We start from the raw sequence: 16,869 nt of genomic DNA on the forward strand, positions 1-16,869 counted from the left end.
AACACATGGAGTCTGACCTCAGAGTCTCCAGTCGACAATGACGATTCTCCAGAAAACCACACAGATGCTTCACTCCTGAATCCTGCAGGCCGTTGTAGCTCAGGTCCAGTTGTGTCAGATGTGAAGGGTTGGACTTCAGAGCTGAGGCCAAAGAATCACAGCTGATCCGTGACAAACTACAGCTTATCAGTCTGAATAAAGAATCAAAGATGTGGATCAAAGCATTAATAATGAGTCAGATTTGTCCTGATCACTGCTGTTTAGTCTAAAATGTGAAAAAAGGAGGAATGGCTAGTTTCAAGGAAAATGAGTGACTTTGTGCTTGTGTTGTTGTGTTGTCATTATCTCAGCTTCTACACATCATCCACATGTCAACATTCATACACCTGTTGATGTCAGCACTGATTCACAACCTGCTGCTGGAACCAGCAGAAAACCAGACATGTTGGATCCTTCAAACAGGTGAAGACGTGTGTGTTTTATAGAAAAGACATCACAAACTTCTGTTCATGAGCTTTACAGACTTTATAGACTGACAGATATGTGTATCTTCTCATTCAAGATTCAAGTGGAGATTTTGAAGTGAGAAGCTAAAAAACTGCGATGACATGAGACATGAACCAGAAAAAGACACTGACCTCAGAGTCCACAGTCGACAGTGAGGACTCCCCAAACCAGTAGACAGAACCTTCACTCCTGAGTCCTGCAGGAACCAGTTGTCACTCAGGTCCAGTTTTAACAGATGTGACGGGTTGGACTTCAGAGCTGAGGCCACAACTTCACAGTGATGTCTTGTGAGTCCACACCTAGAAAATCTGTGATGACAGAAAATATAAAGTCTGTGAATGTGAAGTGTCTGTGACACAAACTGACTTTATGGATGTTGATGCATGAAGTTGCAAGAGTGCAAGAGTGATGAAGTTAGTCACATTCATCACAAAGTGTGTTGTGTGAACCTTAAGCATCTCTTGTCCATATTTCAACGTGATCAATGTGATGAAGAGAAGATAATTTGGATCGAAGTATTTGTCACATCACTGTAATGTCAACATGTCCCATTGTGGCAGGAAGCTGTGATGTGTGTTTAATGTGATGCTGTCAAATCATCAGCGGCTGTAACTGATCTCATATCAACTGGATGTGTTTCTCTGCCTCCTTTACCTCCTCATAGCTCCTATTGAATCAACACTAGCTGAGCTTCCATCAGTTCTAATGCAGAATTCAACAGGATGGAAACAAGAACCAAACTCAGATGTGACAGGTGAAATGTCAGCACATCCCCTAAACCCAGTGACCCCAATCTCTCTGACAGTAGTTTCTCCTTTAGAGATAAACACCAGACCTTGGAACCTTTCAGGTCTGAGCAAACACATGGGGTCAGTTTCATTCACTCGGAGTCCAGGGGCCTCATCGATAAAGGGTTCATACGCACAAAAATTTGGCGTATGTCCTTGTCTACACAAATATTTATGTGTGTCAATAATAGTGTGACCATAGAAATGTGCGTAGGTCTACAGTAGCTCCGTGGCTGGTGTAAGTACTTTTCTACAGCTATTGTTCAGGTGGTGACACTAAGAGGTGAAACTGGGAAACTGTAAATTATGTGAAGACGATAATTATTTACAGAAAAACGGCGTCTGCAATTAGATGAGAGGATATACAGTAACCATCCATTAGATCATCAGTTAGAGGATCAAACAGAGGATCTGAACAGGTCAATGAAACCATTATAACCAACTTCTTATCAGACACCAAAGGTCAGTCCCCTCCAGAGAAAAGCAGCTGTGTTGGACACAATTATATGTATGTCAGCAAAGTATATCAAGTTTCCATACAATTGCTGAACATTAAAGCGCAATTTACAGCGAGTGCCGGTTTAGCTAATGTAATCAACTGGACACACATCAATATAAAGCACCATCACCATCCCCCCGTTTCCCCTACTCTGGACCACACCCTCTCCATCACTATGCCACGTCTCTGCCTTGGACCACGCCCACTCCCCTTTTCTTCCTCAGTGGACTCCTGGCAATCAGTCCAATTCACCACACCTGTGCTTCCCCTCTGCCTCCCTTTAAAGACTCCTCCAGCCCTTCACGCGCTGCTGGGTCATTGTCACCTCACCACGCTGCTCAAGCCAGGATATGGACATTTAAGGGACACTGTCTCCTGTCAGTCACGCATTGCTTTGCCTGTAAGACGTGCAAAGGCACCCATCTTTAGTTCATGTTTTGCCTCTTCATATGCCATAACCACCGATTCTTGCTGAGTCAGGTTGCTCATGTTAGTCACGCATTGCGCTGCATATAAGACGTGCATTGGCTCTTGTTTTCTGTGTAATTCATTGTTCATGTTGTTCATGCCATGCTCTAGCTGCGTTTTGTTCATGTAAGGTCATCTGTTTTTTTGTTTATTGAGTATTTGCCCCTCCTGTTTTTTTATGTTTAGTGTTGCAGGAGTTTTTTTGGTTCTAGTGGGTTTCGGGTTTGGTTCATTAAAGTTAAACTTTAATTTTGTACCTCTGCTCTCCTGGCTCTGACTCGGTCCAAATGGACCTCCGAGCACTCAAGCCGCCATCTTGTGTGGTGAATCCTAACAATAACAGGATAAAGTGACATGTGAAAAAATGTTTTAATTTGATCAACGTACAAATAATCTGTGATGTGGAAAATGCAGCTAACCAACATTGTGTCGAGGTGCTGATTCGGCATTATTCCTTTTAATGAACATGATTGGGAACAGACTTGAAGGTGGAACCAAATCAGTGGCTTTTTGGTCAGTAAATAATTTAGCGGCCTTAATATTAATTCTTGTTGCGCATAAAACCTGTTCCCCCCAAATACGACGCAAAAAACAAGTCTGTGGTTAGTTGCTGGACAATGTCAGGAGGTCAGTTCGTCTTCTCCTTCACTTCTGCCTGTTTTGGAGACCACATTTATCTGGGCTCAGTTCTACATTGACTGAGATGTACAAAAGAAACATGCGTAGATAGTAGAGGCGGCGAAATCGAAGCCTCGTGAATCACTGAGCAACTATGACACAGTTGGTTTGAAATTGGCACATTGCTCGACACCATGTGACAGTCAGAACAACGACATCTGCTGGTTGTGTGTGAGAACTGCATCAGAGCAGACTGACTATTAAACCCTCCCTGATACATGGTTGTTCAGGATCACAGTCCATGTTTTATTGTCAAATAAAAGTTATTTAATCAAAAGGTGTGTAATTGTGTTTCTCTGTGGATAATAATATATAAGTAGCCTTGATGTGGCAAATATGTTTGATAATCCGATATTATTAGAGCTGTATTTGGTGCTTCTGCAACTCTGTTTATTACTACATTGAGGAGACTTTAGTCATTGTCATTTAGTTAAATCAAAGACTTTTATTTTATTTTGTTTTATTTTTCCACAGAACATGACATTAATCACCTTCTTACTACCTCTCCAGCTTTGGAGATAAGCCGTTTATTAGTCAGATATCAGTGCCGTGTAAAGATATTTGTATTGGAATTGCAACTTGTCAAAATGTAGTTGTAGTCTTTAATTACATTTTGAACTTGTCCTTACAGATATCTGTAATGTGAAACTTGTCTATCTTATAGATCATCTATCATCTGGAGGCACATGGAGTAGACAAACCTTGATTCAGGACAGGAACACAGAGCACAAGACTGGGGAAAAGTACATCTACATACAGAAACATCAACAACGAACCGACAATGACAGACCATCAGCTGTTATAACATGTCAAACAAGTTTCCCCGGTTGAGTTTGACTTAAAAGTCCATCAAGAAGAAAAACAGAAAATACTGATGTTCACTAACTTTACAACTGCTTTGATCTGATCCTCAAAGTGCTGAAGACAACAAAGATGTTTTCTAGGAACCAGTAGCTGATGTTTTCACACTGTGAATTTTTAGATTCTGTGTGTGAAGTGTTTCTCTTTCAGCTTCATGTTGCTGTAGAATATTATTGATCACATTAATGTTGGACTTACTGAGCCTTTCTGCAGTTCCTCACAGCTGGGATCAGTCTCTGTCGTCCCTCCGGTGATGTGTTGTATTTCCACAGGTCCAGCTCATCCAGAACCTCCTCTGACATCTGCAGCATGTAGGCCAGAGCTGAGCACTGGAACAAGGACAGTTCCTCTGATCTGTTCTCTGACTTCAGGAACTCTTGCATCTGCTGATGGATTAAGTGGTCGTTCATCTCCATCAGACAGTGGAAGATGTTGATGCTTCTGTCTGGAGAAATTCTATCACTGTTCATCTCCTTCAGGTTGTTGATGATTCTCTGGGTGGTTTCTGGACTGGTCTCTGTGTGACCCAGCAAACCTCCTAAGATTCTCTGGTTGGACTCCAGACAGAGGCCATGAAGGAAACAAACAAACAGGTCCAGGTGGCCATTTGGACTGTGGAAGGATCTATACATGGTTTTATACAAGAGGTGATCTAACCTTGTGTTATTGTAGCCTTCATCCAGAAACTCCTCCACATCCTTCATCTTCCTGTTGGTGTAACAGTGCATCATGTAAACAGCAGCCAGAAACTCCTGAACGCTCAGATGAACAAAGCAGTAGACTGTTTTCTGGAGGATCACACTCTCTCTCCTGAAGATCTGAGTACAGACTTCTGAGTGAACCAAGGCCTCTGTGACGTCTAGACCACACTGCTCCAGGTCTTCTTGGTAGAACATGATGGTTCCTTTCTCCAGATGTTTGAACGCCAGCCTCCCCAGCTTCAGGAAAACTTCCCTGTCAGCCTCCGTCAGCTCCTGTGGACTGGTCTCATGTCCCTCATGATACTTGTTCCTCTTCCTCTTGGTCAGGACCAGCAGGAAGTGTGAGTACAGGTGTGTCAGGGTCTTGGGCAGCTCTCCTCTATGCCTTGCAGTCAACATGTGCTCCAGAACCGTAGCAGTGATCCAGCAGAACACTGGGATCTGACACATGATGTGGAGGCTCCTGGACGTCTTGACGTGTGAGATGATTCTGCTGGACAGCTTCTTGCGCCTGTATCTCCTCCCGAAGTACTCGTCCTTCTGGGCGTCGGTGAAGCCTCGTACTTCTGTGACCCTGTCCACACACGCAGGAGGAATCTGATGGGCCGCTGCAGGTCGGGAAGTGATCCAGACTAGAGCCGAGGGAAGCAGGTTCCCCTGGATGAGGTTGGTCAGCAGCACGTTGACAGATGACGTGTGTGTGACGTCAGACACCAGCTCCCTGTGGCTGAAGTCCAGTGAGAGTCTGCTTTCATCCAGGCCGTCAAAGATGAACAGAAGCTTCAGGACAGCGAGCTGCTCTGCTGGGACCTTCTGGAGCGTTGGATGGAAAACATGGAGCAGCGTGAGAAGACTGTGCTGCTGATCTCTGATCAGGTTCAGTTCCCTGAACGACAGCAGAACCAGAACACTGACGTCTGGGTTTTCTCGGCCCTCGGCCCAGTCCAGAGTGAACTTCTTCACCGTGAAGGTTTTTCCAACACCAGCGATGCCGTTGGTCAGAACCAGTCTGATGGGTCCATGTGTGGCAAAAGAGGCTTTAAAGATGTTGTGGACCTTGATGGGAGCCTCATGGAGGGTCTTCTTCTTGGAAGCTGTCTCCAGCTGCCTCACCTCATGTTGGGTGTTCACCTCTTCACTCTGTCCCTCTGTGATGTAGAGCTCAGTGTAGATGCTGGTGAGGAGGACTCCACTTCCTGTTTGACCTCCTTCAGTCACACGTTTACTTCTGCTCCTCAGACTGAGCTTATGTTCATCTAAAGCCTCCTGCAGAGCAGCATCTACTGAAAGAAAAAGAAACAACAGAGACTGAACTAAAAGTCACACTTGTTCTTTTTGTGACACACAAATGATTTAGTATTTTAGAAAATGTAAGAAATATGAAATGCACAGAACAACTGTGATTGTATCAAAGTAAGTCTTGAAATGATGATTTAGTTTTACTTTGGATGGTGCTGGACAGTGTTGGTCTAAACCAGTGTCCCCATTTGATATCGACGGGATCCACAGCCCAGCGGGACGGCTGCTCCTCCACAGGAACACGACTGCTCTTCTCTCTGTCAACACAACAAAACTAATGAGTCCAACACTGTAGAAGCTGAGATGGTCCAGAGACCAAGAAACGTGATTTACTGCTCTGTCTGAACACAGCATCAGTCTGGTTCCTCTGGCTCAAACACTAATCAGCTTAGTACTTCATAGACTAGTACCACAGCAAATATCAACCCATATTAGTGCACCGTTGTGGAATAATTAATTACTAAAGTATTAAACAGTAAACGGCCTTGAAACCAATAGCTGAACTTTGACCTCTTATAAAATGAGTTTCTCAAATTATTAGAACCATTCCTTCACAGTACTACTTAGTACTTCATAGACTACTACCAGAGCAAATATTAACTAATTTTACTGCATCGTTTTGAAATACAGAAGAAACAGTGTTTTAATAATTTGAGGAACTCATTTTATGAAACTTCAAAGTTCAGCCATTGATATGAAGGTTGTTTACCAACGAAGTTGGAGGCAAAAATCAAGGCAGCTCGGAGGGAAGTGAGCCAAATGAGAGAGGCCCAGAGAGGTGCACTGAAAAGACCGATGCCCAAGAGGTACAGCCAGATGACCATACCTGAAGCACTCAAAACTGCCAAGCAAAGGCTACAAGACGCCTAAAGAGATACACCAGAGACAACGAAGCCAGACGAATCAACCGGCTGTTCGCAACACAACCTGCGAAAGTGTACTCTCAATGGCAGGGTAATAACAGCAGAGTAGACCCACCAAGGCTGGAAACTGAACAGTACTGGAAAGATATATGGGAAAGGGAGGCGTTACACAACAGCGATGCACAGTGGCTGGTGGATCTGAGGGAAGACCACAGCAACCTCCCTGAACAGAATCCAGTGACTATCACAGTGGCAGACATCCAACAGAGAGTCTCAGGTATGAAAAACTGGACAGCACCTGGCCCTGACATGATCCACGCCTATTGGCTAAAGAAGCTTCAGGTGACCAATAGCTGACACTAAGAGGTGAAACTGGAAACTTGTTAAACATGTGAAGATGATCATTATTTACAGAAAAACAGCAAACAATTAATATACAGCTACATGTTTGTAATTAGCTGAGAGGATGTACAAACTGCTGTTCTTTAATGATGGCTCAGTGGCAGAGGATCAGTTCGAGGATCTGTTGGAGGACCTATTAGAACAGGGGTCTCAAATCCCGTTGAGGATCGCTGTGCCTGTTTGTTTCCCACCTCTCTCTGCTGATTACCTTGATCAGGTGTGCCAGTTGGCTTTTCCAGCTGTTCACTGATTGAACACATTTGATCAAGGTTATCAGTAGGAGCTGGGGCAGGGAGAATAGGAAAACCAGCAGGACAATGGCCCCAGAGGGAGCTACAGACTGGTCATGTAGTGTATGGGGTGCCGAATGTAAAAGGAGCACCTATAACTATTTTTTTCATATTTAACTAAATGACACATGTTTTGTTTAGTTAAATGTGCAAAAATCTGAATGTAAGTGTTAAATATAAATGTAAATGTTAAATGTAAATGTTAAATGATTGCCGGGTGCAAAACTTAATATTTAAGTAGACTCCACCCCCTATGATCCTAGATCAGTGACACGGACTCAAACACCTCAAACAGTACGCATAGCTCCGCCCACATGTGACTCTGGATCGATGACAATACTGAAGAGAAACCTAAAGTCGAAGCCATCATGGCCGCCAGCTCCGACTCCCTCCCGTTGGGGGAGATTGCACGTGCTGTAACGGCAGGTGTGTGGGCTGAGGCTCCGCTTCAAACTGCTGTTCTGTCGTAAACACCATTAATGAGGAGTTAAGTAGGTTTAAATAGAATATTTCTGTGGCGCCGGTGGAGAATTAGTTGGCTAACTTTACTAGCTAGCCGAAGTTACGTCCAGGCTAAAAACAAAAGTTTCCAGATCAGATGTGGGCGGGGTTTGCGCGCACTGTTTGAGGTGTTTGGGTTCGCGTGTCTCATCTGAGACCAGCGCTGTTTGAGGGTAAGGGTGGAGTCTACTTGCAAATTCATGAGTTTTACACTCGGCGATCATTTAACATTTACATTTACATCTAAACTTTTGCACTATTAAGTAAATGTGAGAAAACATGTTGTGTCATTTAGTTAAATGTGAGAAAACTAGTTATAGGTGCTCCTTTTACATTCGGCACCCCATAGTAGTGAACACTGAGCTGAGCCATGCTACAGTTGATATGTGTTTACATCTAACAACTTATTTGACTCATCACACAGTCACTGCTGAAACAAACCAAACAGCGAGACCATTTTAACCAACTTCTCATCAGACGCCATGAAAACAAGTGTAAAGTCAAAGGTCAGTTCTCTCCAGAGTAAAGCAGCTGTGTTGGAGGCAATCATAAGTATGTCAGCAAGGTACAGTATATCAATTTTCCATACAATTGTTGATAAGGGTAACAAATAAAGCACAATTTGCAGCGAGAGCCGGTTTAGTTAATGTAATTGACTGGACACACATCTCTATAAAAGCACCCTCACAGAATGTGACATGTAAAAAACATTTTAATTTGATCAATGTACAAATAATGTGACGTGGAAAATGCAACTAACCAACATTGTGTCGAGGTGCTGGTTCGACATGATCCATTCATTTTAATGAACAACGTGATTGGGAGTAGACTTGAAGCTGGAACCAAATCAGTGGCTTCTTGGTCAGTAAATAATTTAACGGCCTTAATATTAATTCTTGTTAAAACCTTGCATAAAACCTGTGCCCCCAAATATAAACACTAGTCTGTGGTTTAATGTACAAACCTCCTATTGGTTGTAACAATGTCAGGGGGTCAGTTTGTCTTCTCCTTTACTTCTGCCTGTTTTGGAGACACGTTGGTTTGACTTCACACTTGTTTCCATGGTGCCTGATGAGAAGTTGGTTTTAATGGTCTCATTGATCTGTTTGATTTGTTTCAGCAGAAACTGAAACAAATCTCAAGAAACTCTTCATAGCTAAGTTTTATCTGTTGGATTTGAATTAAAGCACCATCAAGCAATGAATGAGAGAAGATACTGATGTTTGTTAGAGTAAATATGATTTACTGACTGATTTATAATTTTCCTATTATTATGTTACATCACCCACATTATTATTGTTTTTTACATGTTGTCATTATGAAGGATATATGCGTTCAATGTTTTAATGCTGTCAGTAACAGGAACATGTTATACTTTGCTGTATTCATTGTAACCATACCATATGCCCATATCATGCAACTTCAAGGCGTGTCACATTTTAATAAAAAGCCTGCACTAAGGGGAGATTGTTGGATTTCGCAGTACCTGGGTGAAACGCTTACAACATTAAAGACCTCAGACGGGCTCCCCTTGTGCAAGTAAAAGTTGTTGGGTTGTTGTGCTTTGTTGTCCTTTGTCCTATGAAAAGTGTTGGTGGTTACTTTAGACCCAACAATGTTCATTAACTTTACAGCTGCTTTGATCTGATTGTCAAAGAGCTGAAGACAACAAAGATGTTTTCTAGGAACCAGTAGTTGATGTTTTCAGACTGTGATTGTTTAGATTCTTTGTGTGTGAAGTGTTTCTCTTTAACACTGAGGTTTCAGCTTTTTTTGCTGTAGAATATTAATGATCACATTAACGTTGGACTTACTTAAACTTTCTGCAGTTCCTCACAGCTGGGATCGGTCTCCATCGTCCCTCCTTTGATGTGTTGTAATTGTATAGGTCCAAGTCATCCAGAACCTCCTCTGATCCAGAAGACGACGAGGTTAACCTGGCAGAACGGTGATCAGGCAGGCAACTATACAGAGTCATACAAAGTCAACAAACTCAATAAACTAACGATCTGGCAGGGAACAAAAGGTAAGTGCTGGTGAACAAACAAATCATTTCTCTGTGTGTCATCAGTCATTTCATTGTTCATCTTAATGATCATGTCTACACAAACAGCAGTTCAAACAGCAGAATGTGAACAATATAGGTCACAGTCATGTTCATAAAGACATTCATTCAGTTAGGTTATTAGATCAGAGATGAATCTACAAGATATAGAGAATCCTGAGGATAAACTAACTATGATTCATATCAGTGAATCTGAATCAATTCTTACTTTGTGTCAGAGGTTCCAGGTTCAGCACTGTATGCAGATATGCATCCTGGAGACTCTGCTTCATCCTCTTCCCACACACAAACACTCATATTCTGAAAAACCCAAAAATCCAGAGCTAAAGAGCTAAAGCTAAAGTGAATCAGAGTCCAGAGTTTCACACACTGACTTTTGTGCCTTTGTTTAATAGGAGTCTAATATTGGACAGATCTTTATTCTGAGTTTCATGTTCTGCAAACACTGGCTCATGTCAGTTGGCTTCTCTACAGTTTTACACCATGTGACGAAGAGTATTAGACATGAAGTGCTTTAAATACAGCCACTGTGTTCACAGGCTGCTTTGGCCGCTCAGAGACTGTCTGACATCGCAGGATTCAATGAGGCTGAAACAGGAGCTGATCCGTCGCTGGTTCAGAGGCTTTGAGTCTCAACCTATCATTTCTAATCTCACATAGTGATGCAGAACAGTTTAATAGGTGACATGTTACAGTCCTTATTTGATTTCAGCTACACACTACAGCAGGAGCAACATTTGAACAGACCGATTCTTGTTAAACTTCAAACACTGTTTACAGTACATCAGTTTAATTCCTGTAGTGATGGAGAAGCCAAAGTGCTGCTTCCAACAGCTAAATGACGAGCGACCAGTAGGTCACCAGTTAACCTGGTTACTGGTAAACTCGAAACATCAACAGAACATAAGAAATTCAGCAGAAACATAAAGCCAACACATTTCTGGATCTCCGTCAGTCTAAGCAATCAGAATCACCGACTGTGAGAACCACAACCAGGACAAATAACAAATAAGAGCTACACCCTGAACACCATCAACTCCTCACATTCGGTTCTTGTGAGTGTAAGTTTGACAGAAATAGATCGTGTCTCTTCTTTCCCAAAATAACAAACAGACTCAGTAGTGTTGTTAACCACTCACCCTGACTTTACTTCTTCTTATTTTTAACTTCAAAACGAGGAAGTTACACTAAGCAATTCACTTCTCAAAACAAGGAAGTTACACTAAGCAATTTCACTGCAAGTTTCACTGGCACCTCCCCCTCTTTACGATGTCAGCTTCAATTCACACTAACCCATTTGTACGTGCAAGCACACTCACATTCACACATCGGTGACAGAGCTGCTATATGTGCTGCTACAGTATACACGTATATGTAATATGAACCCCTAAGTGGCCCGGTTTTAGCACTTGGGGTTCAGTGTCTTGCCCAAGGACACTTAGGCACATGACTTGGGGAAGTCAGCCAACAGCTGTACCTCTTGAGCTAATGCCACAATAAAAACAAAACTTCACACAAACTTTCCTCTGCTGCTATAAACACGTGTTAATGACTCATGTCCACCAGAGGACGACGTTTATACCAAAACATCCAAGTTTTCCTGAACGTCATAAGATCAAGCTAATTTTTTTTCAATCTGACTTATAAAGACCCTGATTACTGTGCTCCTGACCTCCGCCTTAAAACCTCTTACACTAACTCCACTGTGGTTGTGTCACTTGGTCTATAAATGTCAGACAACAATCATCTTCTGACAGAATCAGGCTGAGGTGATTAAAACATTGGACCAGTATCATGTTGGACTTTCTCCAGACGGCTCCAAGAATCCAACCACAGGAAGAACATCTAGCCCTACAAGTATGCATCAACAGAAGAACATCAGACAGACATCTTCAGCTTTGTCCTCGTCACAAGCAGGAGATCAACTGACCATCTGCTGGCGTCAGCGTCTTACATGTGCATATTAGCATTTGTTTGACAGACAGGGGAAGATAATTACATGGAGACTAATTTGGTTAAATTATAGGGAAGCTTCTTAAGGTCAAATAAGATTCCAAAGACAAACACATCGAAGTGGATTCACTCAGTCCACATTTTCTAACTGTCTCATGAATCAGTAACAGAAATATGATCAGTACAACAAACTGAACAGTTCTCACTAATTATTAAACAATAACTGGGTAAAGAAGCAACTGCCTCCAGTGAAGCATTTACAGTTTCCTACACTGTGGAAATTGCACAAACAATTGTATACTGAAGGTCAGGACACAGCCAGATGATGAACCTGTCCCACCAGGGCCTTGCAAAGAGAAGCTAGCTGTGGTGGAGAGGCAGAAGCCAAGCTAAAGCCAGTGGTGGGAGCTCTAGTGGCTGGAGCAGTAGTCAATCAATCAATGGTTCTAATTAACTTTACACAAAAAAGACACAAAATTACCTAACATTAAGCCATTAGCAGCTGCAGCAGCACCTGAAAAGGCATAGCAACACTACATCAGACATGGCATGTGGCTTCAGCTGGCTCATTTTATAATTACACAGGACTTCAATCCACTTTTTACTTATGTGACAGATTACTTGATGCTGGTGTGTTAACCTTTTATTTTTTTTTTAGATGTCCAGTAGGTTTCTGATCAAACAGGAATGGGGTGGTACCAGTGGTGTTTGTGAACGACAGATAACCAAATCACTGTTAAAGAATGGCACTGTAGCAGAGACATTAAACGGGTGGCTGTCAGCGTTCGGCCATGCTACCTCCCACGTTCTCCCAGGTGCTAGTAGTCACCGCTCACATCGCTCCGTCGGCCGACGCCGCTGTTGCGTGTGAGCACGTGCACTACACCGTAGCCAAGCGGCAGAGAGAGCACCCAAACGCCCTGATTCTCATCTCTGGGGATGTTAACCATGCCTGCTCTCCCCTCTCCGCCAGCCTGTTCAGTGGACTTCATCCAGTACGTTAACTGCCACACAAGAGACAAGGAAAGTCTGGGTCTTTTATATACTAACATGAAAAATGCATATGCCTCTGCCCCCCTCCCTCCTTTAGGATGCTCTGATCACAACCTGGTTCATCTCTCTCAGCTTACACTCCGTGGTGAATCAGCAGACACCACAGTGAAAACAGTGAAGATCTGGACAGAGGAGGCAACAGAGGAACTAAAGGACTGTTTTAACACCACAGACTGGGACTCACTCTGCAGTTCAGATATAAATGAATCTGCATTTTCATGAAGGAAATAAGTACAGTATTTGACCCCTATCAGTCGGCAAGATCTCTGGCTCCCATGACAGGTAACGAGCTTGCTACCTGTATGAAAAAGACCTGTCCACAGAAGCAATCACTCAATTCAGGTTCCAAACTCTTCAACATGGTCAAGACCAAAGAGCCAAGGATGTCAGAGACAAGATTGTGGACATACACATCGCTGGAATGGGCTACAAGCCCATTGCCAAGCTGCTGCTGCTACTACTCGGGAGGACCTAGTCAATGATCTCAAGGCACCTGGATCATAGTAACCAAAAAAACAGTTGGTAACACATGACGCCGTGAAGGTCTGGAGTCCAGCTGTGCCCGCAAGGTCATGGTTGGGTATTCCAGCATGACAATGATCTAAAACACACTGCCAAGGCACAGAGGATTGGCTCCAGACCTCATAGAAAATCTGTGGAGGGAGCTGAAGGTTCTAGTTGCTAAACATCAGCCCTGAAACATTAATGACTGGAGAGGATTTGCGAAGAGGAGTGTCCACTGAGATGTGTCCAACCTTGTGGCCAACTACAAGAAACATTTGACCCCTGTGATGTCCAACAAAGGTTTTGCCACGTAGCAAAGGACTTTTTGCAAAGGGGGCACATACTTTTTTCCTTTTAAATTCATTTATAACTTTTTTTTGTTATTGTTGTGTACAAATAAACCTGCCATTGAAATTATGGACTGATCATTTCTTTGTTAGTGGATAGACTTTGCTCCCTGTGCAGAGTGCAAAGGGACCTAAAATATAAAATCAGCAGCTGCAAGGACAGCTACAGGAAGAAGGTGGAGCATGCAACTAACAAAGAAATAGAAAAATAAACTTAAATAAGCAAAGAAAGTAATAAATATAAATAAGAGGACAGGACCTGATGTCGGTGCCAGAAAAAGAAAAACCAACAACAACAGTAAAAGCCTGTTCTAAAACAATGCCGAAATTTCTGACCAAGGCTTTCACAGATGAGGACATGGTCTAATGTGTTTATAGCTCATTTTCAGACTTAGTCCATGTAGATGTTACAGTCTAAACCAGGGGTGTCCAAATACAGAAAAATAAGCAAAGGCCCAGGCCACACACAAGAGGTGACATATTGACACATGATTACTGTGTGTATTTCTAACTCACCTATAATGTGAAGAACATTGCTCTCAGTGGGAGCAGTGATGCTGTCCTTTGGATTGAAGGATGGCTGGGATGTCAGGAGAAAGTTTGGTGGTTTAGACACAGAGATGGCTATCAGTCATTCTGGATCTCAGTCTGCTTCTGTTTTGATTTAACAGAGAAAATGTTTGTTCACATACTGTATGTATGTTGAGCCCAACAGGCTCATCATTCTTTTTGCGTGGCGTCTCAGAGGAAACTTGGATGATCCAAACTCTGATAGAAGTCAGGGAGGAAGAGAAGCTGATGTTGACTCTTCAGAGAATCACCACATTGCATTTGAATCAGTTCTAACTGCAGACTCTCCTCCACTTCTGCATCCACCAGGAAGGGGGATGAGAACAGCTTGATTTGTTTTTCAATGACAGAAAAATATTGAAAACGCTGATTGAATTCTGTCACGAGAGAAGTAATTACAGAAGCATATTTCTCCTTTTTAGCAGAAAGGTCTGCCTTTGGAAAAGCAGACTTGATTTCAGACAGCGCAGGGAAGTGTGCAGCATTAAAGCTTCGTAGTTGTGTCTCAAACAGGCGGAGCTTTACACAGAAGGCTTTCATGTGCGCATTCAGGTGTGACACCAGCTGTTCTTTGCCTTGCAGGTTCTCGCTACGCTTTACAGCAGAGCACAAAACACGCTCGTTGCCACTCTCTTTTCATAGCAAGACGTCTGGTCTGTTCAAAATATGGAAAACTACTAAACAAAATATTGCATATATAGAAAAACTGTCGCTTATAAAGATCTGTGTACTTTTACTGTAAAATTAAGCATTTATTAGTATTTAAAACTACCATGTCATACTGTAAACCTTTTATGATTAATAACTTGACTTTGGTGCATAGTTCCAGGCCCTAGAAGTGTACTATCACCCCAAAAAGATCTGTGTATTTTTACTGTATAGTTTAGGATTTATTAGTATTTAAAACTACCATGTCATATTGTAATACTCTATGGGCCTTAGAGTCAAGTTTGATGATTAATAACTTGACTTTGGTGCAAAGTTCCAGGCTGAGACCACTTTCTCCTTGTTCTACTAGAAATGTACTATCACCACACAAAGATCTGTGTATTGTACTGTATAGTTTGGGTTTTAGCAGTACTTGAAAGTACTATTTCATACTGTAATAAAGTCTTTACCGTGACGCACACCATGGACGCCATTCCTTTGCGCTCTCCCGTCATGGCGGAGCTCCATCCGTTGTTCCTCCACAGAGCAGCCATTTAAGCTCCATCCTTTCAACTGCCTCTGACACAGCGTCAAAAACAGTTCCACCCGTCGTTGTGCCTTTTAGGCTCATCATATCAAGCAGCTCCTCCGTACAGCAAAAAATATCATCGACTCCCCGCCAAAAACTTAAAAACTGTGCGGTGTCTGTGCTCTCATCGCGCGCTATCGAGTAAAAATCAGAGCACAAGCTTTCTCTCAGCTGGAGTTTCATCTTAGATGACAAGGCCTCGACTCTCCGCACCACTGTGTTTCTGCAAAAGCTCACGTTGTTGAATCCTGCACTTTTTCCGGGCACATTACTTCTGTGACTTTGATGAGGCACTGCTTCATGAAACCACCGTCTGAGGTGAACGGTTGCCATGCTGGGCAATAAGTTGTGCGACTTCCTAGCTTGCTGCTGTTTTCCTGTATTTTGTTAGCACGAAGAACACGCTAGCAGGCTAGCTGCCGTTTGCTTGAATTTCTGTGCTCGTTCGGCACCTGTGTACAATGCGTAGCTCTGATGCTTGGTCTCATAGTGTCGACGGACCGTCATTGCAAAGCAAACAGACACACCTTCCGTTGATTTCTTTAAAGAAATATTCATTTTCCCACAGTGTTTGAAATCTTCTACACTCACTTGCTGTCTTGCGTTTCTTCTGTGCTGCCATTTCTGGTGACTCGTGGATAATATTTTTCTTTGCTTAATTTTGTTTAATAGAGAAGCACCTCTTCTGTGACTGGCTCCATCTAGCGTTGAAACTGAGAAGTGCAACAGAGTTGAGCTCAAGCGCCACGTGCGGGCCATATTCAATTATATTTTCAGAATTTGCTGCGGACCATAGTTTGGACACCCCTGGTCTAAACCAAACTGGGACTTCCTGGACAGCGTCATCAAGGAGCAGACATGGTGGTGATATTCCTGATTTCATTTTGTTGCACTGTTCATTTTCAAATGTCCTAAACATTTCTGCCTTGATAGGGTCCAGTAAAATTTCTTGATATGACCTTCATGTATATTTATGCCGATATCAGCATGTTATTGAGCATTTCAGGTGTTATATCCTTAGTATTTGTTACCATTTTACCAATGTATTCACAATATCACAGTGGAACAACATAAAGCAATACAAAGTAGACGATATATGTAACATCAAATATATTTATTGAAGTTATGGTAAGTCATGGTATGGTTTAAAATCCTACACAATTAACCCAACACACCTGCATCCGCCAGAGACCGCTTACAGATATGTCTCGTCTTGACTGTCTTCTACTCAGGAAGGACAACAATGAGAGGAAGCAGTGATAAGTCACTTCCTCTACTGTATG

General features: G+C 42.6%; 1 protein-coding gene across 12 annotated transcripts in view; it reads right to left on the reverse strand.

Moving 5' to 3' along the window:
- Positions 1–16,636, reverse strand: part of LOC114866914 (NACHT, LRR and PYD domains-containing protein 12-like) — a 29,706-nt gene extending 13,070 nt beyond the window's left edge. For 6 of the 12 annotated variants that reach the window (XR_008696265.1, XR_008696262.1, XR_008696263.1 and 3 more), the window contains exons 1-8: positions 15,468–16,636; positions 14,296–14,433; positions 10,131–10,222; positions 9,672–9,821; positions 5,946–6,058; positions 4,000–5,785; positions 639–815; positions 18–191 (exon numbers count right to left, since the gene is read on the reverse strand). Coding sequence is in view for 7 of the 12 variants with exons in the window: in XM_055513322.1 (XP_055369297.1) it covers positions 18–191; positions 639–815; positions 4,000–5,785; positions 5,946–6,058; positions 9,672–9,821; positions 10,131–10,219 (2,489 nt within the window). In the remaining 5 variants the exon portion in view is untranslated. Of the gene's footprint in view, positions 1–17; positions 192–638; positions 816–3,999; positions 5,786–5,945; positions 6,059–9,671; positions 9,822–10,130; positions 10,223–11,061; positions 11,190–14,295; positions 14,434–15,467 lie in introns of those variants that run through there. The other 6 variants (XR_008696261.1, XM_055513319.1, XM_055513318.1 and 3 more) reach the window with 6 other exon arrangements.
- Between the last annotated feature and the right edge of the window lie 233 nt (positions 16,637–16,869).

The sequence above is a fragment of the Betta splendens genome, chromosome 12 (assembly GCF_900634795.4).
Source record: "Betta splendens chromosome 12, fBetSpl5.4, whole genome shotgun sequence".
NCBI classification, from domain to species: Eukaryota; Metazoa; Chordata; class Actinopteri; order Anabantiformes; family Osphronemidae; genus Betta; species Betta splendens.